Source organism: Otolemur garnettii, unplaced genomic scaffold, assembly GCF_000181295.1.
Source record: "Otolemur garnettii isolate 467f Iridium unplaced genomic scaffold, OtoGar3 scaffold00001, whole genome shotgun sequence".
Classification (NCBI taxonomy): Eukaryota; Metazoa; Chordata; class Mammalia; order Primates; family Galagidae; genus Otolemur; species Otolemur garnettii.
The window spans coordinates 9831985-9858023 of record NW_003852396.1 but is presented as its reverse complement, the minus strand read 5'-3'; the positions used below and the strand labels follow the sequence as shown (position 1 = coordinate 9858023).

General features: G+C 36.7%; 1 protein-coding gene across 1 annotated transcript in view; it reads left to right on the top strand.

The window, feature by feature from the left end:
* Positions 1-26039, top strand: part of DEUP1 (deuterosome assembly protein 1) — a 79233-nt gene that overhangs the window by 26432 nt on the left and 26762 nt on the right. Inside the window, exons 5-9 of the mRNA XM_003780825.1 lie at positions 4240-4374; positions 8070-8183; positions 9185-9427; positions 17730-17875; positions 21581-21686. Coding sequence (XP_003780873.1) covers positions 4240-4374; positions 8070-8183; positions 9185-9427; positions 17730-17875; positions 21581-21686 — 744 coding nt within the window. The remainder of the gene's footprint in view (positions 1-4239; positions 4375-8069; positions 8184-9184; positions 9428-17729; positions 17876-21580; positions 21687-26039) is intronic.

Here is a 26039-nt window from a genome sequence, read left to right as displayed (position 1 = left end):
AGTCGGGTGTTGTGGTGGGCACTTGTAATCCCAGCTACTTAGGAGGCTAAGGCAAGAGAATTGCTTAAGCCTAGGAGTTTGAGGTTGCTATGATGCTACAGCACTCTACCCAGGGCGACATAGTGAGACTCCGTCTCAAAAGAAAAAAAAAAAGAGCAATCAACAGATGCCAATGCCAAGATAACATAGATGTTTGAATTATCTATGACAAGGATTTTAAAGCATTTTATAAAAATGTTCCAATAAATAATTACAAACATGCTCGAAATAAATGAAAAATTAGAAAATTTTTGCCAAGAAATAAAAAGAACCAATTAGAAATTTTATAACTGAAAAATGTAATCATCAAATTTAAAAATTCATGTATGGGCTCAAGAAAAGAATGGAGAGGGCGAGGAAGAGAATCCATGAACTCGAAGGTAGTACAATGGAAATTTCCAAGTCTGAGTACAAAGACTAAAAGAAAATGAACCTCAGAAACATGTAGTGTGATAATAAAAGATTAAAACTCATGTCATCAGAGATCTAGAAGGAAAAGAGAAAGAGGGGGAGAATGAAAAAATATCCAAAATATAATGGCTGAAAAGTTCCAGAACTTGGCAGAAAATAATACATTTACAAATTTGAAAAGCTGAGTGAACTTCAAACAGAATAAATAATTTTTTTAAAATCTATGCTAAGACACAGGATAGTCAAAATTCTAAAAACCAAGACAAAGAAAAATCTTACTAGCAGCAAGAAAGATCTTAACACCTTTTATTTAGGGGAAAACCAATCCAGTTAACAGTGGATTTTTTATTAGAAACCATGAAGGCAAGAAGAAAGTGGGGTAACATATTTCAAGTGCTAAAGGAACAGAACTGCCAAACCAGAATTCTATGTCCAGTAAAAATATTCTTTAGGAATGGAGAGATCAAAACTTTCTCAAATGAAGGAAAACTAAGAGTATTTGTCACCAGTAGAGCTACCCTGCAAAAATGACTAAAGGAAGTTCTCCTAACAAAAAAGAAATGATAAAGAAGGAACCTTAAGACATCAGAAAAAAAGAAAAAAATACTGGAGGGAGTAAAAAAAATGGGTAGGAGTAATAGATTTTTCTATTTTCTAAATTTTTTGATAGCAAAAATTGTCTGATATGACTCTCAACATATATAAGACAATTGTGTTATAAATTGCAGGGCAGGGTAAAGTAATGTTCTATACTAGAACTAGCAAAATGTCAAACACCAATAGACTGTGATAAATTATATAAATAAAGTGTAAACCTAGGGCAACCAACAAAAATGCCATACAAAGAGAAACACTAAAATAAAAAACTGTAAATAAAATGAATCCTTAAAAAAGTTTATGTAACCCACAAGATGACAAGAAAATGAAAACAGAAACCTAAAACTAGAACAAACAGGAAACAAAGTCAAGTGTAAGCCCAGACATATCAATAATTGCATTAAATGGAAATGGTCCAAATACACCAATTAAACAAAAAATGGAGAAATTAGCCAGGTGTGGTGGTGCATGGCTATAGTCCCAATGACTCTGGAGGCTGAGACAAGAGGATCACTTGAGCTCAGGAGTTTAAGGTTGTAGTGAGTTACAGTGACGCCACTGTAGTTTAGACAAGGTGACAGAACAAGACTCTCTGTATCAAAAAAAAAAAGTAAACAAAAAGCATTCACTTCAAATATAACTGTGCAGGCAAGTTGAAAGTGAAGAGATGGAAAGAAATATACCATGCAAATATTAATCAACAGAAAGCAGAAGTGGTGCCAATATAATTCCATGGAGAAAGATGAGTCTCTATAACAAATGCTAAAGGAACAGAACTGCCAACCCAGAACCTAACTGGATATCCACATGCAAAAGGGTTGGGTTGGACCCCTATCTAAAACCATAAATAACAATGAGCTCAAAATGGATCAAAGATCTAAATGTAAAAGCTTAGAAGAAAACATAGGAGCAAATCTTCATCTCCTTAGATTATGCAATGGTTTCTTAGACATGACACCAAAAGTATAAACAACAAAAAATTAGATAAATTTGACATCATCAAAATTGAACACTCTCTTATGCTTCTTTCTTTTTTTTTTTTTTTTGAGGCAGAGCCTCCCTTTTTCACCCCCTGGGTAGAGTGCCATGGCATCACAGCTCACAGCAACCTCCAACTCCTGGGCTCAAGCGAGTCTCCTGCCTCCGCCTCCCAAGTAGCTGGGACCACAGGCGCCCACTACAACGCCTGGCTATTTTTTGGTTGCAGCCGTCATTATTGTTTGGTGGGCCCGGGCTGGGGATTCGAACCCGCCACCTTAGGTGTATGTGGCTGGCGTCTTAGCCGGTTGAGCCACAGGCACCGAGCCTCTTTTATGCTTCAAAGGACACTATTAGTTAAGTGAAAACACAATCCACAGAAAGATACAAAATCACACATTCGATAAGGGACTAGTATCTAGAATATGTAAATAACTTACTAATCAACAATAAAAGGGAAATTACCAAATTTTAAAATGGACAAAGAGTTGAATAGGCACATCTCTAAAGAAGAAATAAAAATGGCCAATAAACACATGAAAAAAAATGTTTAAGTCATTAGGGAAATGCAAATCAAGACCACAGTAAGATCTGACTTCACTCCCATTAGGATGGCCATAATCAAAATAATACAAAATAACAAGTGTTGGTGGGGATATGGAGAAATGGGGATCCTATGCATTGTGAATGGGAATGAAAAATGATACATCTGTTTTGAAAGACAGTTTGATTTTTCCTCAAAATGTTAAATTTAGAGTTACCAGGGGACCTAGTAATTTCACTCCTTGGTGAAATATATCCACACAAAAACTTTTATGCAAGTGTTAAAAGTAGCATTATTCATATTATCCAAAAGGAAACAACCCAACTATCCATCAGTTGATGAATGGATAAACAAGATGTGATATATTCATGCTATGGAATATTGTTCAGGTGAATTATATATCAATAACATGAGAAAAAAAAGCAGAAGTGGCTACTTTAGTAGTACATATCAAAAACAGTAGACATAGTTGTTCCTAGTTTTATTTGTAATAGCCAGAAACTAGAAACAATCAAAATGTCCCGATATGGTTAAACAAACTGTGGTACATTCATACTATGGAATACTACTCAGCACTAAAAAAGAATCAGCTATTGATTCCATGGATCTCAGGGGCATTAACCTGAGTAAAAAACAGCCAATCTTAAAAGATCATCTACTGTATGATTCCATTTTATAATATTCTCCAAATGACAAAATTGTACAGATGAAAAAAAAAATTGCCAGAGGTTAGAGGGTGGGGGTGAGGGGCCAGAGTGACTAAAGGGACAGCATAAGGTAGATCTTTGTGGAGATGGAATAGTTCTGTATCCTGATTGTGGTTGTGGACACATAAATCTGCACGCGTGAGAAGATGGCATAGAACTATACACATGTATTGATCCCATTTCAGTGTCCTGGGTTTGATGTGTTACAGCTCAGTAATATGTAAATACTGAAGGGAAACTGGCGAAAAGGGACCTGGGACCTCTCTGTAATAACTTTACAACTTCCTGTGAACTTAGAACTATTTCAGAGTAAAAAGTGCAAACCATAAAAGGTTAAAAATGGCTTTGTGAGTATAAAAACTTTCTCACAGATGTTGATACACTATGCTACTTTTAATCTATTATTTGTAGGTAGAACAATATAAAAATACACAGTTGCAAAAAGAATTATCAGTAAAAAAATCAATTTTGGTATTTACATTTATTTAAACTTATATCCACACGAATAAGTGGTTTGTGTTGCTTTCTTCTTTGAAATTAAATATGTATTCTATTTTCTTAAATAAAGTATAAACTGGTTATTTCCTAGATCAAGTTACTGAAATTAAAATTGTCAACACAAGATGGCACTAAATAAAAGTAGAGAAAAGACTTGGTTTTTTTAAATTGTGAGTTTCACTACATATGGTTTAAATAAAACTGAACAAACGATTTATCAAGTGAATTATTGTTTAACTGTGCAGTTAATGAAGTCTCAAGTTTACATCAAAGTTGAATTGTGTTCAGCTTCAGTAATTCAGCTTTAATAACTGGTTCTGTCTTCACTAATCAGAACATTTAAGCTCTGCTGCACTTTCTAATCATGACTTAAATTTTCAAAGAGATACACAAGAAATATTGAGAAACCAAGTTAGAAATAACCAGTAGTAGTAAAATGTTAGCATCATTTTCTGTTATTTACAGTTTTCCAAACTAACAAATAGCTTTGAAAAACTGAGATTACACCAGATAAAACAAAACAAAGTTCGACGAAAAGAATTACCACACCTCAAAGAAGAAACAGCCTTTGAACTGAGCAATTTGAACCAGAAATTAGAGGTGAGATATATTTTCTTAGTTTCTGCGTCTGTGTTAAGGATTGATTGCTATTGTTGTATGCTCTTCGTCTGTAGTGAAGGCAGTGGCAGGTCCAGCTGTGATAAAAGCACTATTGCAAATCACTTCCCATCGAATATATCTTCTTAGTGCACCTCAGGGATTTAGGCACTTAGTGAATTAAAGCATCATTTTGATTTATATGTCTTTTTTTTATATAGCAGCATTTTGGGAGAGCCAAAAGCAAACAAACAAACAAAAAAAACCATAAAAGTTAAAAGAAACTGCAGCTGGTGAGTGAAATTGAAGGACACTCCTGGGGTCAGTTAAAGTGAATATCTAATAGATCTTTTAATGGCCATTTAGCTATTAGGTACTTAAATCCCAGTGGAGCCTCAGAGCAGTTTTTAGAAGGGGGCTTGAAGTTTCAGACTTTTTTCTTTAAAGACATAGCACCACTCTAATTAAGTTGTCCCTTATCACCCAGAACTTACACTTGTAAAATTTCCGTCTCTAAAATGTTTGTTATGTCATGGATGCGTTTGTTCTTATCCTCTTAACTTTCCAACCTTGGATAAAACAAGCCAGCGATTTTTCTTCCCTATACTCTTGAGCATTCAACTTACCAGTCATGTAACCGCATACAGATTCTAATAGAGATTCTTATTACCCAACGTTAGCTGGGTTCCCCTGTACTAGGTAGTTATTATTTTAACTGACCCAAAGTTAATTTTTATGTTATCCCATTTAATCTCTTTCATTCTTTTGAACCTTAACCCCCAGCTAATGATTTCAGTGTCTTCTACTCATTGATAGGTAAGGGTCCTGCACCTCCCAGTCCCCCAGGATAGAGTACTCTTTGGAATCTTTCATCTGTTCCTTTCTCTTCACTCCAGTCTGGATCTGCCCTTTCTCCTTGTTAATGCCTCTCATCTCCTTTTTCCTCCTACCTACTTGTCATTGCCCTGTTTCATACTTCATCATCTTACTCTTCAATAAGTCGTTCTGCACTAAAATATCTTTAAGAGCAGAAAAAAATAAAGTCTGAGATCATAGTCCTAAAAGTAGCTTGTTAAAAGAACTCAGTTGTTAAACTGGGTAAAGAGTTCATGGGGGTTTGTTTTATTCTCTACTTTTATGTACATATGAAAATCTTTATAATAAAATGTTAAACCGTCCTATTAGGTAAAGGTCCTTGACATATAGCAATCACTAAGGACCATCTCCCAATATTTAGCAGAGGGCTTTAAAAAATCTAATAATGTAGCTATCACTCTACACTCTGATTTTAATGACTCTAACCCACTCTCAACCTTAAAGGCTTAAAAGCTTTTCCAGCCAAGGAAAACTTAGTATGGAGGTCTAGGCAAGCCTACAGATCTCATGCAACCTAAGCTGACATCTCCAGTTGTTATAAAAACTCCAGTGAAGCTCTCTGGGTCTCTGCACGGTTTCATATTTCTGCATATATTATTCTGACTTGCTAGCCTTGAAAACTGTACATCTGTAATACCAAGGAAGCCAGTACTGTTATAAGCACCTGCTGATATGTGACACACATTTCTAGCTATTCTTGACCTTATTTATACCTGTTGTGGCATTTATAAGGAGTTGAGATTAGTGCTTCTGCCTCTAAAGCAAGCTGGGGAATATTTATTTTCAAGATTATTTGCGGTTATTCGGTAGGTGATGCTAAATATTTGTATTATATAAAAGATATGAACTGCTTATGTCAACTTTGCCCAGATTTTGACTTTTAACTCCAAAGACTCCTTTCTAAATGAAAAGTAAACAAAATATTTTTATTATGGATTGCGTTGATTTGAAAATGCTACCTATTTTCTACTAAAGCCTAGTTTTGTAAATGTGTCATTATTACTGAAGACCATGTTTTCATGTACCTGATTTTCGTATTTTTGAATGTCTGAATCAAGGTCAACAATTTTAAATAGCCATCTCTATTTATTCTAGTAAATATAGTCTACTTATCATGATGCACTGTTATCTAATGCAAGTCTACCCATTTCTCCAATCTTGATACTATCAGGTCACCTTTAATTACTACAAAAGCTTCCTTATTTATGCTCTTCCTTCACTAATTGTTTTAAGTATTAGGAATTTATAAAAGGTAAATTTCCTCAACTGTTCTTTAAAATCAGTTCTGTGTAGAAAATACAAAATGTCATGTTCTCATTTTAAGCAAAACGTACATTTCACTCTTTAAATAAGCATTTTAAGAGCATTTAACAACATGCTCTGCATGGCTTTTGTGTGTCGGCATTATTGTACTTAACATACTGTGAAACTGTTTGTGTGTGTATACATTTCCCTAATTTACTATATACACCTTGACTTTTTCAAGGTAAACTTTTTAAATTATAAAATATTTCCAAATTTTCTCTCTATAGTCCCTGGTGATGTGTCCCATAAATATTACTGAATTGATGATTGAAAACAACAATACATTCATGCCATTTTCCTGTATGCAATAATATATGATCATGTTTCTATATACACATGGTAGCTATAGGGCTTACTTCCAACCATGTTGTTTTCTTTGCAAAATTTAGTGAGAAATATTTAAATTCTAGGAAATGTTAGTAATATACTGTACTTTTGTTTGTACATTCATGGAATGTAAGTGGTACTTGGCACTTTGTCAGACAGACACTGTGAACAGTACAGAAGTAATAAACAGCTCTTACCCTTAGGTTTCTTAAAGCCTGGACAGAAAGATAAGATACGGTGGCCATCCCTAGGCAAAATTGAAATGCAGTGAAGTTTCCTTTGGCTCATACTATTAAGTTATAATAGATAATCATTTTCTATGATATTGAGCAAAAACTTGAAAGAAATGATTATGCTTTCTCAAGCTACTTCATCATTTCCTCCCTGTGTAAATGAGTGAAAAAGTCACTATTTTAGGTCAGGGTGCTAGAACAGAATACCATAGATGTGGTGACTTACACAGTAAACATTTCTTTCTTATAGTTCTGAAGGCTTAAAGCCCAAGTTCACAGTGCCAGCGTGGTCATATTCTGGTGAGGGCCCTCCTGTTGGTAGATAGATTGTAGCTGTCTGCTCATTGTATCATCACATGGGAGAGAGAAAGAAAAAAAGAGCAAGGACTCTCATATCTCTTCTGATAAGGTCACTAATCGCATTTATGAGGGCTTCACCCTCATGACCCAATTACCTCTCCAAGACACTACCATCTAAAACTATTGCACTGGGGATTATGCTTCAACTTATGTATGCAGGTAAGTGACAGAAACATTCAGTCCGTAATAATCCAGGTACCAAGACCCACCCTCTAAAAAAACAAGAGGGTTAAGTTTAGAACTAAGTGTAGAGAATGAAAGGAGAGGTCAAGAAATAGAATGGAAGTACTGGATGATGCAAAAACATCGTTGGAAACTTCCTTATTAGTAATCACCACTTGTTATCAGATAGACTTTCTACATATTTAAATGATTAAGTAATGAATTCCCTATTTCCCAACAAAAATGAGAAGACAGTTAATCCAACATGAGTGATTTGATACTTTTTGTTATTTTGCTTTCCTAATAGGTAAAGAATGAACTTACTTTTTTTTCCTCAGAATGAAGATGTACAAATGAAAGACACACTATTCATTTTGCTTTAAAATAACTAATATTATTTAATTTATGTTTGTTCCCCTTCTCACTTTTTGAAAGGAATTTAGAACAAAGTCAAGAGAATGGGACAAGCAAGAAATATTGTATCAGACTCATCTGGTTTCTTTAGATGCTCAACAAAAATTATTATCTGAGAAGTATAATCAATTTCAGGTAAGTTATCTAATACTGTCCTCTAAATTTAAAGAAAGTAGAGATTAAATACTTGTATCTTTGCCATTAAGCATATAATCTGTTTACAGACAGAAATGCCAACTAACATAACATAACCGGAGTAGGTCTAACAGTGAGTACAGTCACAGGTGCAAGAAATATCGGTAATGGTGAATTTAGTCTACATGTCTCCAAGCATGGTGCTATTAAAAATTTCATTGTTGTTGTATCATTAAATACCATGTATTTGCTTGCCTGCAGGCAAGTTGCCTGGCGAGGCTATGATGGCTCGCTTTGCTTTGTCTTTCTCTGACTACTTGTAAGACTGAGCATCTTTTCATATATTTCTTAACCCTTTTCATTTCCTTTTCTGTGAATTGGCCTATTCATAAACTTTGCCCATTTTTATTTTGTCTTGTCTTTTTTCTTATTAAAAAATTGTAGAAGTTTTTGTACATTAGGATTTATGAGCCCTGTTAATACCTACTCATTGACAACTTTTCCCCTATAATCTAATTGTTTATGTCTTATTTTGTTTATTTATTGTTGGTCATAGAGATGTTTTTCAACTATTGTGTAATTGAATTCATTATTTTCCTCTTTTTATAGCTCCTAGAGTTTTTTTCTTGCTTAATAAAACTTCACTGTTCCTGGCAGCACCTGTGGCTCAAAGGAGTAGGGCGCTGGCCCCATATGCTGGAGGTGGCAGGTTCAAACCCAGCCTCAGCCAAAAACCGCAGAAACTGCAAAAACTGCACTGTTCCTAATGCCCGTCCCTACTTTACATCTTTGCTCTGAGGTCATACAAATATGTTTTATCTTGATGCTATCTGAAATTGAGATTCTAGAATGAACATGAGACTGAATTACTAAGGGCCAACTTTCATTATCTAGTAACATATTTAAAGATGTTTTTACGAATTCATTTCTATCATTCTTGAACTTTATATAAGCTTAAGTATGATATTTGTCATTTAATTTACAGTTTTCACATTTTTCAGAAACAGACACAAAGTTACCAAACTCAACTAAATGGTAAAAAACAATGTGTAGAAGATGGCAGCTCTGAAATTCCTCGTTTGATATGTGAACCAGAACCCACTTGTGATACCAGTGGAAGAGATGAGTTCATTATTGAAAAATTAAAATCAGCTGTGAGTGAAATAGCACTAAGCAGGAATAAGTTACAAGATGAAAATCAGAAGCTCTTACAAGAACTGAAAATGTACCAAAGACAGTGCCAGGTGAAGATTTAATTTTTATTTTCTAACTAATACTGTCCATGATTTGAATAAATGGTGACTTAGCAGGTATAGGGATTAGAAAGCTAGTTTTCTATTATGTGTGTAAGTTCATTCATACTTCCTCACTTGAGGAGTAATATCAATAATCCCACAGGGGCTTGACCCACTAGAGTGCACTTTGGTTCTGCAGTGGTGTAATAACAATGTATTATCACCGCAGTCACTTACAGACCTCTGTGCCTAAAGACTATGGCCCTTTAGCCACACGCCACCCTCCCTACCCACTGTCTTCTCTGACTCTGTGCCTCTTTGATTCCTAAGAATTCTGGGTTAGAGATACAGGAAATCATGAAGGATACAAAAATCTATAACCTCAGTGAGAAGTAGGGGGGTGATTTATCACTAGTAACCTTATCATAATCATTTACCAAACAGTAGCCTAGAATTTATTGTAGGTAACTCTCACATTGGCAAATGATTGACAGTTCTTCTAAGGAATAATTTTTTTTCTTAACTCAACAATCTTTTTTTTGACTTTCTACTCTTGCAGTCAATTGGAACGTTTATATAGGATTCATGAAAATTGGTCATTATTAATTTTTTTACTCAATATGTATTTCTTATTCATAAATATCAAGTTACCTGAGACATTTATGGTTTTATCTCCCATTGTAGGTTTTATCTCTGACCTTCAAATATTCAGCATCTTTCCGCCATTTTATCCATGATATTTGGCCGCTATGTCCCCCTATCCTAAAATACACAATTTGAGGTCACTGCTATATCCTGGCAGACTTCCACTTCCCCACTATTCCATCACAGGAGAATCTGCTACCACGTAAACTCCCAGGGTCATTTCTTAGCTGGGGGGCCAACTTCGCATTCCCCTAACCCACCATACTTATATGGAATTAGTTCTTTAACTGTTTTCTCTGCCAGCATTTGTTCTAATCCTATGTTTCTCTTCCCCCATATTTGGGAAGAGACAGAAAATAAGGCTCCAGGTTCTCCGTTCAGTGGCATTTTTAAGAGACAGTACCATCCCCCTCACTCAAACTGCAGCTGTGTTTGAGAAGGGGGGTCTCATTCTAATACAAATTAGAATACAGATGTAAGCAAACAAAGCTAACTGCAAACACTAAACACTGAGGACTTCAGAGACTGTCTAGAAGTAGAATTGATGGTGCATTCTTTGGCTTCATAATATTATAAATGAGGTTAACTCTTATTCTTCTGCTTTAGAGGGGGTGTGTGTGGGGGGGGGGTTGCTAGAGTTTATGTTGCCCTCAGGCCTCCTGTGCTGTTTGAGCTGTGGGTCATGCTCTGATGGGTTCTTCCCTCTCAGAGGCTGCTGCTCATTTACCTCCCTGAGGATGGGACAACCAGTCATGACTTCTGTTCAAAGACAACTTGCACTTGTATTTTGCCCCTGTCTTGGTGCTGCTGGCATCTGCAACAGAATCACATTAAATAAATAAGTGAATTATTTTTTGGTGTACTTCCCAAAAATTCACCCCTGGGCTTCAAGTCATCTGCGTAGACTGAAGAGCTCTCTGCTTTGTTCTTTAAGTCTTTTTGGCTCTGATCCCTCTAGATCTATTCTCTAGATAGATCAGCCTTATTTTTCTCTGTTTAGTTACATGTTTCATTAGTAGTTCTAGTTATCAAGTTTGGTTCTGCCCTTCAGTGAGGTTTACCAATATTAGTTCCTTTTAATACCCCCAATAATTCTATTTGAACCTACGTACAGTGTCCAAAATCATCCTCTTTTATAGGCTAAGGTTCAGCTTTTGTCTTTGGCTCACTTAGAGAACAGAAGCGGCTAGTGTTACACCTGTGTCTGGCGCGGCGTGGAGTCCCTGTTCGCTGCTGCTGTTTTTGGCTGCATGACTGACTGCTCTCTAGCAGCCGTTCTCAACCTGTGGGTCACGACCCCTTTGTAACAGTGAAAATACATTGCAGTATAAGGAAGGTTAAGAACCACTGCATGCTTTCCTTGACAAACTCCACTTCCCCCTCCTCAGAACTTTGTGGTTTATACTTTATAGGGTGGAAAATCTTGTTAAAAGAAAAAATATTGCAAATACAGAAAGAGTGTACATTGAAGAACATTAGTAAATAAATAAACATGAATAAAATGTTGGTTTTAACATTCCCACTTTGAGAATGCTGTGGTCCCATGCTTTTCATACTCATCACAGTGACAGGCTCCTGTTGGCAAGAAGAGAGTGCAGGCAGCCTGGAGTCTGAAGGTGTGCCAGGAAGTGAGAGCACACGAACCAGCTCCTGGCCAAGGTCACACTGCCCTTTACTGATATCATTTAATTGACCTGCCCTCCTGACCCTTCTCACTCTCAACCTCAAAGATTTCTACAAACTTCTAGGGACTTACATGTACTCCTGAGAAAGCTCTGTAGGTTGCCAGTGCTAAAGAAAGTCTATGTTATCTACTTTGATTTTTCTTTAGACATGTGTTTATTAATGTACTTAGTAATTCATCAATGTACATAATGACATAATAACAATATAATGACAACAAGTAATACAGTACCAAAATTAAAACCTAGCTATTCATAAAAGTCAATATATTGGGAAATATTTTTACTGATCTTTATACTAAAGATTGCAAAACATGAGTACGAGTTGCCTAATTGTTATGACTTCTGTTTAAATCGGTGGCTCTCTACTGGGGTGCTTTTGCTCCCAGTGACATTTGGCAATCCCTGGATAAATTTTTGGTTGTGACAAGAGGGAAAAAAGTGCTACCAGCATCTAGTGGGTGAAGGCTAGAGAATCTGTTAAACATCCTGTGATGCCAAGACAACCCCACCTGAAACAGAGAATTACCTAGCCCAAAATGTCAGTGGAGCTGAGCTTGAGAAACCTTGCTTTAAATTTTGGAATTTTATTTTCTCTCATATTCTTCACGATTAATTCTGTAACTTCACTTATTATGTTTTCCACAGTGAACAATAACTTTTTATGTGACTGATATTTATACTGATTTCTATGAGGAGGTTTACCAAAATTATATTTTTTACAAATTTTGTTCCTTTCAAAAATACTTTAGCAGCCAGCTGTGGTGGCTCACGCATGTGATCCAGGCGGATGGATTGCCTGAGCTCACAGGTTCGAGACCACCCTGAGCCAGAACGAGACCTTGTCTCTAAAGATAGCTGATGTTGTGGCAGGTGCATGTAGTCCCAGCTACTTGGGAGGTTGAAGCAAGAGAATCACTTAAGCCCAGGAGTTTGAGGTTGCTGTGAGCTATGACGCCACAGCACTCTACTGAGGGTGACAAAGTGAGACTGCCTCAAAAATAATAATAACAATAATAATTTAGCTATCCTTGCATCTAGAAACATTATTAAATTTAAACTAAGGGCCTCCATTTTATATTTTACAAAAGAATTGCGTGTGTTAAAAACAAACTCAATGATTCTAAAGCATGTTTTACACAAAGTCTTTTATAGTCCTAATAAAAAGATTTTTCACAAGTAATTTTGTTCAAAAAAAATTTTTTTTGCAACTGATATAATTTTTAAATTTCAAAATACTGGGGTGGCACTGTGGCTCAAAGGAGTAAGGCGCCAGCCCCATATGCTGGAGGTGGCGGGTTCAAACACAGCCCCAGCCAAAAACTGCAAAAAAAAATTGCAAAATACTAAGGAGGGGTGCAGGTGTTTTTGTTACACTGATACCTTTTATAATGCTTAAGTCGGGCTTTTAGTGCCCATCACTTGAGTAGTGTTCAGTGTAGCCAATGGGTAAGTTTTCATCCCTACTCACATCTACCCTGTTCAAAACTTTAAGATGTCTAAAAGATAAGATTTCTATTCTCAGGAAAACACTAAGTATTTTTCATTCATTAGGAGGAAAATGCAAAAAATAATGCTTTTTTAGCCCTTTCCCTGTTCTATTTCGAAATTACACATGTTTCATTCTGTTCTTTAGGATAAATACTAAACGAGAAGATAGCAATTATTTATATTTATTAGCTGATTTGAAGGTTTAAAATCACTGCTCCTCTCAAACCATTAGGCAAATTTTTAACCAAACAGATGGGCCTTAAACACATTTTACAAAATTTATATTCTACTAAATGGGAATAATTAGAGTTAAATAATACTGTAACCAGTATATGCATTTGGAAATAAATTTTTCTTCTCTTTGCTCAAAATTGTCACAACAGAATATTCCTCATCTTGCACATGAATGCAAAAAGACAACCATTTCGATCTGAAATGCTGTCATTTACGTGTATTGTATGTAAAATTCTCTTTAGTTTACTGCACACTTAATGCCAGATGTGTCTCAGTTGTCACAAGAATCACTTCTTCTCACTGGCCTGTCTACAACTTCGCAACCTGTCAGTATACGTGTTAATTCCATTGCACATATTTCTTTGCTGTGCTACACTATACTCAGACTTTTTAAAATGTACAGTATTTCCCATTGGAAGTTAATGGCAAAAATAGATTATTCAGCATTTTTAAAATATCTGTACTGGAAGAGTTAACCTTTCTTTGTTTGCTTGTTAATGTGTTATTAAGGTACTAGAGAAACACTGTACAGCAGGAAGATAATGCAGGCCACAAATATAATGGGAACTTTTCTTAGGAGCCATATTCAAAGAAGTAAAGAGAAATGAGTGAGATTAATCTACAATAGTAATATATTTTATTCAACCAATGTTAACCAGAATATTCTATGAGGCCAAGGCAGGAGGATCACTTGAGCTCAAGAGTTTAAGACCAGTCTGACCCTGTCTCTACTAAAAACAGAAAAATTAGCTGGGCATTGTGGTGGGCACCTGTAGTCCCAGCTACTTGGGTGGCTGAGGCAAGAGGATCACTTGAAACCGGGAGTTTGAGATTGTTGTGAACTAGGCTGATAACAAGGCACACTAGCCCAGGGAACAGAGTGAAACTTTGTCTCAAAAAAAGAAAAAAAATGTGTATTATCATTCCAACATACAATAAATATATTAAAAAATTGAGATATTTTATAAGTTTTCATATTAAGTCTTCAAAATCTGGTGTGTATTTTGTGGTTACATACATATCTCAATTTAGATGCTAAGTATTCATCTGAAATACTTGATCTGTATTTAGATTTCATGAAATTTTGCCATTTAAAAAAGTAGATTTACATATGTAAGTTGTTCCAGTCAAACTCGAAAGTGTTCCAATAACTGAATCAAGTACCTGAATATTTGCACCCCACTGACAAATAATTTATTCATCTTTCATGCAAAAGCATACTAATTTCAAAACTACATCTCAGTTAAATAAATTCACTAATTGTTATGTCAATTCAGTATTATTAACCTTGAATTCAAAGTCAAAAAACAGCTCTAAATATATTGACATCAGCAAAGCCTTCAAACTTTTCTTGTACTTTTGCAGCCAACTTAGATAAGGCTGTCAATTTACAATTAAAATCTCTTGCATATTCCTTCACGTGTCAAACCACTATTGTTCACGTGTATTATGGAAAGTTTGAATTTTAACATACATTCTCCCACCTGTGTACCTAGGTCACAAATAAGCTTTCTTCCCCTGACTGATGCCTCCAATTGTCACTGTTATAGATACTGTTTTCTAATATGTAGTAGAAGTAAAATATATTCCATTATTATCACATTTGACTGAGTTTCAGTTCACTCTAGTTTAGGGTGACCAGATTTTAACATTTGTAAAGCGGAACAACATGACGGTGGGGGCGAGGGGGGGGCAGGGGACAGGGCAGGGCAGGGCCTGACATCAATGCAAACTTTGATACGCAGTTCTCAATAATCACTTCTCAACAATTATTTGTTATTATTACAGTTTAACATTATAAAATTAACAAACATAAAACTCATATTCTGGCAAAATAGCCACATGGCAGCCGAAAACTGTATATTCCCTCCCTGTTCTCCTGCCCAGTCGTACATTCTTTCCAAAAATGGGACTTCTGAAAAATGCCACGGGACACAGGACAAATTGTTCAAAAGCGGGACGTCTGGTCACCCTACTCTAGTTTATGGGGACACTACATTTCACTGGCCTGGTGTGTGGAGCCCTTTCCAAACGCAGGCAGGCCACTGTCTACTTGCCCCTGCCTGTTTGATTGCTCCCTGGGGACAAACTGGCCATGTAGGGCCACTGAGTGCCTTCTTCACTTGGTCAAAGTAATAGGTCACATTCACACTAAGTTAATTGTCCAATGAGTAAACTTTTCTTTTGCATGTCTTTTATTTTTGATATTTTAACCTCAGCTGAAAAATCTCCACTATTCAAAACAGAGGATTTATCTAAGGAAGTCTCTATCCAAACAAGTACATGTAAGAGGTCTGACAATTAAGTTCACAAACTTGCCACCATGCACCTATGTTGGCAGCCCTGGACAAACAGCCAGCTGAGGTTTCATTACCTTGATTCATCTGTGGCCGGCAGCTGTGTTTGTGTGACATGTAGCAGTGTCTTACTGAGTGGATTTCATTATTGTTGTTGCGTGGTTTTGTGTGCCCTGCCATGATGATCATTTCAGGAAAAGAATTCCAAAATTGCTTTGAAGGGCAGAGTAGGCACTGCCATCAGTGCAGGGCTTCCCAGAGGGAGGACTTCAAAGCTGACATAGTGGTGTTGGGCATTGAGGTATGTAGCATTTTTCCTAGGATGAGTTTGTGAACTTAATTGTCAGACCTTGTTTATTGAATCACCAATTTGAATCTGCTCTTATATTTATTTCCAAGTCAGCCAGGAGCTTCAGGGGCTGACATACTGCCACTCAGGCCTTCCTGTCGCTTAGAAAACAGTTACATAAATTTAAGGCTTTGGTAAAAAAATATTTATATCTGGGAACTCATTATGATGACATATACTTTATATGCAATTATTCTTCCAGGTTTTGTGAATTTTTGGACAACAATGAATAAGAAAACCTATGTCCACATAAGAACTTGTACATTAATTCTCATAGCAGCATTACTGATACTATTAAGCTTAGAAGTATAAACGACCCAAATGCGCCTCAACTGATGAACAGACAAATAAAGTCCGTTATATCCCTGTAATGGAATATTATTCAGCCACAAAGAGAAATTAACTACAGCATGGATGAACCTGGAATGTTCTAATTGGACTAAGAGGCAAAAGACCTAGATTTTTGTTTCAAAATCTGGCACATTTGAGTTGTGTAACTTTGGTTCAAGTCTGGTCCTCAGTTTTTTCATCTGTAAAAATGGCAATGGGTCAGGCACTCCTAGTAAATACTGGTTTCCCTATATAATTGAGTGGAAGGGTCCGGACAATATTGAAGGACTTGTCCATTCCTCTCTCCCGGAGAACAGCCAGCACTGGTGCAGGAGATCGCTCAGGCCATGGTGGCACACTTCAGATGGGTCCCAGCACTGCCCAGCAATCCTGCTGTGCTCCCACAATGAGCTAACTCTCCCATTCCCATTATAAACCATTTCAAATCTTGTCCATTCTCAAAAATCACTCCTATGCCCTCCACCTCTCTTTAGACTGTCAGCACACGATGTTGCCTTTTACTTCACAAAGAAAATAGAAGTGAACAATAGCCAGTCTCTTAATCTCCCTCTGTCCAAATGCGTAACGGTATCTACATTCCATCTTCCTAACTTCTGGTAATGAGAGAGGAGGGGCTCCCTTTTGCTTTAGGCAATTGTCCCAATTAGGCTTTGAGGATTATCCCACCCACTTCGAGAACCTGACACCATTGCTGTTATTCCTTCTCTTTCCTAACTAGATCCTTCCCAACACCTTGTTCAAGCCTCTCCTATTAACAAAAACACCGGATCCAAAGATTGCTGGTATTTCTGGTTACTGAAGTGTAGCTATCACTGAGCAAGAGTGGAATCATGGTTTAAAATTCCTTTTGCTGGCAAGCTTTGCCATGAGGTTATCTTGATTATCTTTTTAAAATTGGGAAGTATTTATAGTAATTTGTATTTTATGCATTACGTTTTATTGATACTCTTATGTTTCTTTCAAGTTTACATTCAGTGTGATCATATTTGTGTGATAATTTGATTCTTCTCTGTCATTAGACTGATTTGAGCTAACTGAGCACAAGTTCTTCAGTGTTTGTATCTGGGATCACATAACAAAAGCTCAATATTAATATTTGTTGAGTAAATGAATGAATTAATGGAATTCTGTAAGACAGAGCAAGAAAAGGACTAAAGACCAATTTGTTTGAAATTAGGCTCATTTATAGTTGTTAAATATTTTAAAATATATTTTATAGTATCCAAAAATGAGCTTTGAAATTCTTTTATGTTTTTATTCAGGCCATGGAAGCAGGACTCTCAGAGGTGAAAAGTGAGTTACAGTCACGTGATGATCTCTTGAGAATTATAGAAATGGAACGATTGCAGTTACACAGAGAATTATTAAAAATAGGAGAGTGCCATAATGCTCAAGAAAATAAAAAGAGGTATAATTGGATCTATATTTGGCAGTCTAAGAGAAACTGTTCAAAACATGATGTTTAAATATTTTTATGAGTTTTATATTTGAAACTAGAATAAAACGTCTATCTTAACATACTAGTAATTTATAGATGTATTAAATACTAAAAACAAAATTCATGGTAGTTTTATTTTTTATATTAACAGCTTCACTTACCTAGAAAGTTATATCATGTTCTGATTTGTAGATATTTCTGTCACACTGAGTCAGAAATTTTCTTAGAAGTTTTATCCTTCAGGATATTACATAAATAGCTTAGAGCTGATATTTAGTTATATGTGTGCAAATAAGATTTATTCTATATTTTTAAATACTTTTGTTTCAATTGGCTATAAACCTAATGTTAATTTTTTCACTTGTACATCTTTTATTTATTTTGGCCTCTACACTCACCACCTTTTCAGTTCCATTAAGGTTCTTGTTAAAGGGAGATTTTATTTCTGTCCTTTAAAATCAGACAGATATTGTGTACACTACAACCACAGAGGAAATGGGATTGCTGAGAATTATTAAATGTGTGTGCTCGTGAATAGACTGTTGGACTGCTTTAATAGTTCACTGATGCTCTCATTCTCATCAGAACTTGAATCTTTCTCAAAATCAGAAAGCTAATCCCAGACCAATGGCAGGATTTTAAAAATTGAATAGCCAAGTGGCAAAAGATATTTAATTGAAAGATGATTACCTTGTTTTAATGGCAATAATTATTTCTTTAAAGCTGTGAGACCTGCTAGCATTTTTTGAGGTCTGCACTTAACAACAAATGACAAATCAAGATCCCTAAAAATGACCTATTGTGTATCTTACAAAGGATGGCAGAATGCCTCTTAGCCAGTCAGCATTATCGGGGGCTTTGTATATGTACATCATCATCTCTGATCATTAATGAACTTCTTGGATACTTATTATATGTAAGGTGCAGTTTCAGTGTGGTGAGTTAGTAAGAAATGTCTTCATGCACAGAAAATAATGTGTACCCAAAAGACGTAGTAGAAAAACACACCATCCACCCCTTGTGTAGCTCAGGTTTTGTGAGGAGCATGGAAGATACTTTTTATGGTGCTCTTACAAGGCCAAGGCTAAATTCTAAACATTGCCAACTTTCCTTCAAAACATTACTTGATCTGAAATCTTGCACTTACGCACATATTTGGCCAATACAAACTCTTTTATTCTGCCTGCTTGCCATCCTCTATTTAACTGGTATTTATTTTGCTCCCCAAAGTACATTCATCTTTCTTATTTGGAAGGTGTCCCTCAGTTCTAGTGTTCTGAGATTTGATGAAAAGATGTGAATTTAACCTTTCACAGCTTCTGCTGTAGACTCAACCTTCATCTTTCCCACTGAAAGTTGCAGATCTTTTTAGTTTGTTCTCACCTGAGTACGGTTTTCTCTGCATTATTGCTTTGGTTTCTTTTATTTGAACTGTCTCTTCTTTACAGTTGCATTAAGGTGAAGCAGCTCATAGTACCCAGTACACACACAGTAGTTTTATACTAATAGTATAGTAATGTTTTAGTCACTTTCAGAAACTTTCTCAGTCATGCCAAAATTTTGTTAGCTTTTTCTTTTTTTCTTTTTTAGTTACAGAAACACCTTGAGCTGATGTGTTCTGAGAATTACTAAACATAATTTCAAAGCCAGGCACAGTGGCATGCATCTATAGTCCCAGCTACTCAGGTGGCTGAGGTGAAAGGTGCGCATAAGCCCAGAAATTTGAGGCCAGCCTGGGCAACATAGCAAGACCTCAGCTCTAAAAATAAACAAACAAACCCCAAACTCTTTTTCTACATGACAAGTGATAGTTTCTCTTTGCAGTTTTTGGCCAGGGATGGGTTTGAACCCACTACCTCTGGTATATGGGGCTGGCGCCCTACTCCTTTGAGCCACAGGCGCCACCCAGTGATAGTTTCTTTATATATTTATATCTCCATTTTATATTAACATGGTTATTGTTTTCTTCTTTGCATTTGTCCATATTGGATTTTTGACATTTGTTCCGTTCACTCACTGAACTTTGCAAACTCATCATGGGGTTTTTAGCATTTCTACTCCCAGAAATTGCTTAGGAAAAATTGAAAAATAGGCTGAGCACGTTGGCTCACACCTGTAATCCTAGGTCTCTGGGAGGCCAAGGCAGGTGGATTGCTTGAGCTCAGGTGTTCGAGACCAGCCCGAGCAAGAGTGAGACCCTGTCTCTAAAAAAAAAAAAAAAAAAGCCAGGCATTGTGGTAGGCACCTATAGTCCCAGCTACTCGAGAGGCTGAGGCAAAAAGATTGCTTAAGCCCAAGTGTTTGAGATTGCTATGAGCTATAATGCCACGGCACTGTACCAAGGATGACATAAAAAAGAAAGAAAGAAAGAACAAAAATAAAGACAAATTGAAAAATAGGGGATTTTATTTTTCACTTCTTCCAAATCACAGGAAATAAGAAAAATTTAAAATGTTTTAAGAGAATTTGGGGTAAAGTGGAGAATATTTTTAAGTGGGAAACAAAAGGAAACTGAAACAAATAATGTGTATAGTATATTCTAGTTGCATGGAAAACGTATATTTATTTATATACATATGCATAAAGAAAAGAAGACAATTACTACACACAAAAATGCTGAACATGGTCTTTCTTGGTTGATAACATAATAGCAATATATTATATTCTGATAAACTTTGTTGTCTACAGTTAAAATATATTTGATAATCAGAAAAAAGCAATCTAACCTACACGCATGAACCTCAGAGATCTCACCATCACTTTATACGTTTTAAAAGATCTTTTATCTTCAGTCATTGTGTTAGTTATTTCTCCATCATTGCTCAGATTTTGGTTGGTTGTTTTATTTGTGTAGTTTAAGTTTTTCAGAGGTGGAATCTGTTCAAAAGTTTTTTTGAGATCTAAAATTGTATTCACTTATAAGTGGGTATATTCTTCAAAACGCCACACTCCACCAGAATAGTGAAGCCTGATTTTCAATAGAAAGCATGCTGTTTTCCCCATCTGGTTCTCTTAATTTCTGTGTTTTGATGATTTTCATTTTGCCAATTTGCCTCATCTGAAAGTGAACATTATCTGCTTAAACTCCTCCAAACTTCCCGTGGGTCTCGTATTTTTTATCCCAGTTTCTGCTTTTCCCCTTTAGTATTAATATGTGGTTGCAATTCCATTTTATAAATTGAGCAGCCAAAAAAATAGATGTATTGGAGCTCTCTCCGGTTGGACTGTCAGATTTAACCATTTTTTATCTCTTTTAAGGAGTAGCCGTCCCCTTGGACTTCTCGTGACATGCTCCCTTTCTGCAGTGCATTAGCACGTTGGATTTGTTTCCTTTTTAAAAAAGAGTTCCCAAGCTATTTTAATATAGGAAGAAGTCTTTTCTTTTTACCCAAAAATCTTATCTACATGTACAATCCCAGTATTCTGCCAATGTTTAAAGTATAGTTGAAATTCCATATTAATTGCTTCTTTTTTTTTCATTAAAACCATTTGCACTTACTTAAAGATGTGAACACTTATGGGATCTGAATCTATTAGAACTTGCAATCTCTGTAACTAGAAATGTTTCCAGCAATGATCTCTCTCTGCAGCTTACAATGGTCTAAATTAACAGTATAATCATAACAAATTATCAAGTTAAGCTTAATTTGTACTCATTTTATTTTTAATGTGTAGAGTTGAATCATCTTATTCACCTTCCATTAAAGAATCGGAAAAGAAAAGGAAAGAGCTATTTTCAATGGTCCAAGATCAAGCAACTCATGAAAAAGAATTGACTAAGGTATGGGAAATAATGAGCTCCATTCTCCCAGGTACATATGAAGTCTTTACAAACAAAGGGGTAAAAAGATCTTCCTTCTCATTCTCTTCTCTTTCCCAAGATGATATTTTACCAAGCTGCTAATTCTGTGTGAGTCTATGAAAAACACAAACCTTAGACTTTAACTGTGCCATTGGGAGACTGTTCACGGAACTCTGAGGGCGCAGGGCTCCATCAAGAAGACAAAGGGCACAGACTTGGGTGCTCAACCACCTGGGTACACTTGGGGAAGCCACCTGTGCAAACTGCTCAGGATCTTTCACTCCAGATGGGGATAATTAGTCCCTGCCTCACAAGGTTGAGGATTAAATGAGCTAATAAGAGCTGCTACTTAAATAGCACTGACTGTGTGCCAAGAACTGTTCTAAGGTGTTAACAAATCCTACTTCATTTATTCCTCACAACCATCTTGTAAAGTATGTCTGAATATCATCCCTTGTTTCCATTTGAGGAAACTAAGGCACAGGGAAGTGACTTCTCTCCTAACATTGCACAGCTAATAAATGAGAGAGGCCAGATTTGAACCTAGGCAATCTAGGCATCCAGACTCCTGCCCAAGTTACAGTCCATGTGACAATGCAAATACAGTGCTTGGAACAGAGTCCAGCTCCGCAGAAGCACTTGGTAAATATTGTCTACTATGATTACCGGCTACACCCACATTTTTCACTGAGCACCTATAATGTGCCAAGTACTCTGCCAGGAGCTAGAAATACAAAGATGAATAAGGCGGGGACGCTGTCCTTAGAGAGTGTTTGTGGTCCTCCACTTTCCTACAAAGAGTATATTTATTCTCTTCTCCCTCAGGTAAAAATCCAGTAGTGGCTTTCTTTCCAGAAGTTTATCTCCACCTCTCTGGGCTTTACACTTGAGGATCAGACAGAATATTCAAATCTATAAAATCTAAATGCTTGTTAAAAGTTAAACAAACCTGGGCATAGCTTTCAGTTATCAACCAGTGCCCTGGATGTGCCAGACACACAATAAATGAAAATAACTATTGAGAGAATTAATCAATTGCTATTAAGGCTAAGTTCTCCCATGAATAGATAGGATCATAAATTCAGTTGTTGTTTGTATGAATTCAACAAATGGTTATTGAGCATCTAATAGGATTATAACTATTTTGCAAATTTCTGTAGGAAATACAAGGATATGAAGGATAGATACTGTCTTTCAGATACTGAAAAAATTGACTTTCAGAGAACTAATAGAGATTTAATATAGAAAGGGCATTATGAATTAATGATCATTTTTCTTGTAGTTGCAACACTTTAATACTACATAATCCTATGAAACTTATTTTACTGATTTGAAAAGTAGAATTTTAGAAACCTTTTTTTTACTGGTGTCTCCAGTGGATACATTCTGATAAAGATTGATTAAAGGCACCTAAAGTACAGTTACTCCATTCTTAACCACATAGATTTAGAGAGAGTAATAAAAGTTCGAGTAATACAAAGAATCTACTGATTTTGCATGGCTGTGATGTGGTGGGAGACTGAAGCACAAATCTCTTTGTGGGCTCTTAGAGACCAGCAGCGCAGGGCTGTGCAGAAAAGGTAACAAGTGAACCGTATATAAATAGCTGTGACTTACAGGAAGTATTTGTGGAGAGCATTTTCATTCTCTTGTAATAAAACTAACAAGAGCCATGTGTTCTAAATCTCGCAGGTGTTATTTCTTTTCTCCCATTGTAGAACTATTTTTATTCATTTATTTTGAGATAAAATTTTTATTTTATAAAAATTATAAAATAATTATAAAAACTTATTTGGAGCTCAGGTAAATTAATCTCATTAAGAAAGAAGCTTTGGTGGCTGGGCACAGTGGCTCATGCCTATAATCCTAGCACTCTGGGAGGCCAAGGCAGGTGGATCGCCTGATTTCACCGGTTTGAGACCAGCCTGAACAAGAGCGAGATCCCGTCTCTAAAAATAGCCTGGCGTTGTGGCAGGTGCCTGTAGTCCCAGCTATTCGGGAGGTTGAGGCAAGAGAATCGCCTAAGTCCAGGAGTTGGAGGTTGCTGTGAGCTGTGACACCATGACACTCTACGGAGGGTGATAAAGTGAGACTCTGTTTCTAAAAAAAAATGTACTTGTCATGCCCAGAGGCCATGATACAGATTTGTCACTAATTCTAAATGTAGTTGGAGGTTGCTGTGAGCTGTGTGATGCCACAGCACTCTACCAAGGGCAACAAAGGGAGACTTCGTCTTGACAAAAAAAAAGGAACATGTTAAACTACCCCCATAGAAATGCAATGAGCAAAATCCAGATTGGGATAAGCGCCAGAACAACCTATTGTTTCACCAAATAAATTTTAAGGGTGAAACTCAGAGACAGAATAGACTAAAGGAGACTTGTAATATTGTCCTCAGGGCTGGGATACTTGTACACCAGCCTCTAGTATCCTCCTGATTCTCTTCCTTATAAGTTTTTTTTTTTTTTTTTTTTTGCAATAGAGTTCTAGTCTGTTGCCCAAGCTAGAGTTCCATAACCTCAATAGCCTCAGCCAAACTCCTGGGCTCAAGCCATCTTCCTGCTTCAGCCTCCCGAGTAGCTGGGACTACAAGTGTCACCACAAAGCCCAGATAATTTTGCTATTTTTTAGAGACGGGATCTTGCTTTGCTTAGGCAGGTCTTGAACTCCTGAGCTCTAGTGATCCTCCCACCTAAGCCTCCCAGAGTACTAGGATTGTAGGCATGAGCCACCATGCTCAACCCTTTAATTTTTTTTTCAGCTATTAAATGATGGGGTTAGACCACGTAATTTCTAAGATTATGTTCAACTTTGAGATTCTAAAAATGTTAGTAATAAGAATAGAATCAGATGAGGTGTTGATGGCCTGAAGCCTGGCAATGGGTCACATTTGCCTCCAGATGTGCCTCCTTCTGCTCATCCTACTCCAGCTGTCTTCCCCTAAAACTCAGCTTTTCCCAGTGTGTGAACCTTCTTCTAGGGCCGTGAGAGGTTAGATAGCCCAATGGGTAAGATCAGACAGGTCCTGGAATCCAACTGCCTTTCACCAGGAATGTGACTGTGAAAATTTATGCATCCGAATTTTCTAAACTGCCAAATAGAGTAATCTGAAAAATAGAGAGATCTGTGGGGGTGAAATGAGATGATGCCTGTAAAGTACTTAGAACACAGAGAACCACACATAAAGGATTTTTAAAAATATATGAGCCAGTCTCAATGGGTGAATCATATTTAGATCCTAATTCAATGAAATAAACTTATAGAACATTCATTATCTTTTTCAGACAGTTTAAAATTTGAATGCTGCCTAGGTATTTGACGATATTGAGTAATTGTTAATTTTTATAGACATCATAATGGTATTCTGGCTATGTTAAAAAAAGAGAGAGAAAGAAAGAGCCCTTGTCCTTTTAGAGATATATACTGATATATTTAAAGGTGAATGAAAAAAAATCAATGGTATAAATAAGTGCCCTGGGGCAAATGCAAATGAATTTCTTTCATGTGTGGCCTCCACTTAACTTTCCAGTCTTCTTTCTCACAACACACTAAGCTTTAGCTATCCCAACCCCTCTGAGCTCACCAAGTATGCATTGTTCACTCACATCCCCATGCCTTCATTGTCTTCTTTGCCAGGGAGCCTTTTTCCATTCAAGTCTTCTGACCTGCTTCCATTCATCCTTCAGAATCGACCTTATGAGCCCTTCTCTGGGTCCTGACATCACCAGACTGGGTTAAACACCCTCCACTGGGTATTGCTGGCATCACTTGCCACACTGTACTGAAATGTCTGCTTATGTTTTTGTCTCTCCCAATGGATTGGGATTTTTTTGAGATGGATGATTCTGTAATTTACTTCTGAATTGCAAGAATTAGAAACAGTGAGTGGTTTCTGGAAAGATGCTAAGAGGCTGAACCAAGACAGCAGTATTAGAAATATGGAACAGAGGCAAGACTTAAGAGACATTGAAATAGGTTGGACAGAATTTTCTGCCTGACTATGTTTGGAAAAATGAGGAGGGAGAGGAACCCAGGATGATCCAAAAGTTTCTACCATGGAACATTTAGCCAAGATTAACAACACAAGAGACTCCATAGGCTTAAAAGGAAGAGGTGGCTTGGCACCTGTGGCTCAAGTGGCTAAGGCACCAACCACATACACCTAAGGTGGCGGGTTTGAATCCAGCTGGGGCCTGCCAAACAACAATGATGGCTGCAACCAAAAAAAATAGCCAGGCGTTGTGGCAAGCACCTGTGGTCCCAGCTACTTGGGAGGCAGAGGCAGGAGACTCGCTTGAGCCCAGGAGTTGGAGGTTGCTGTGAGCTGTGATG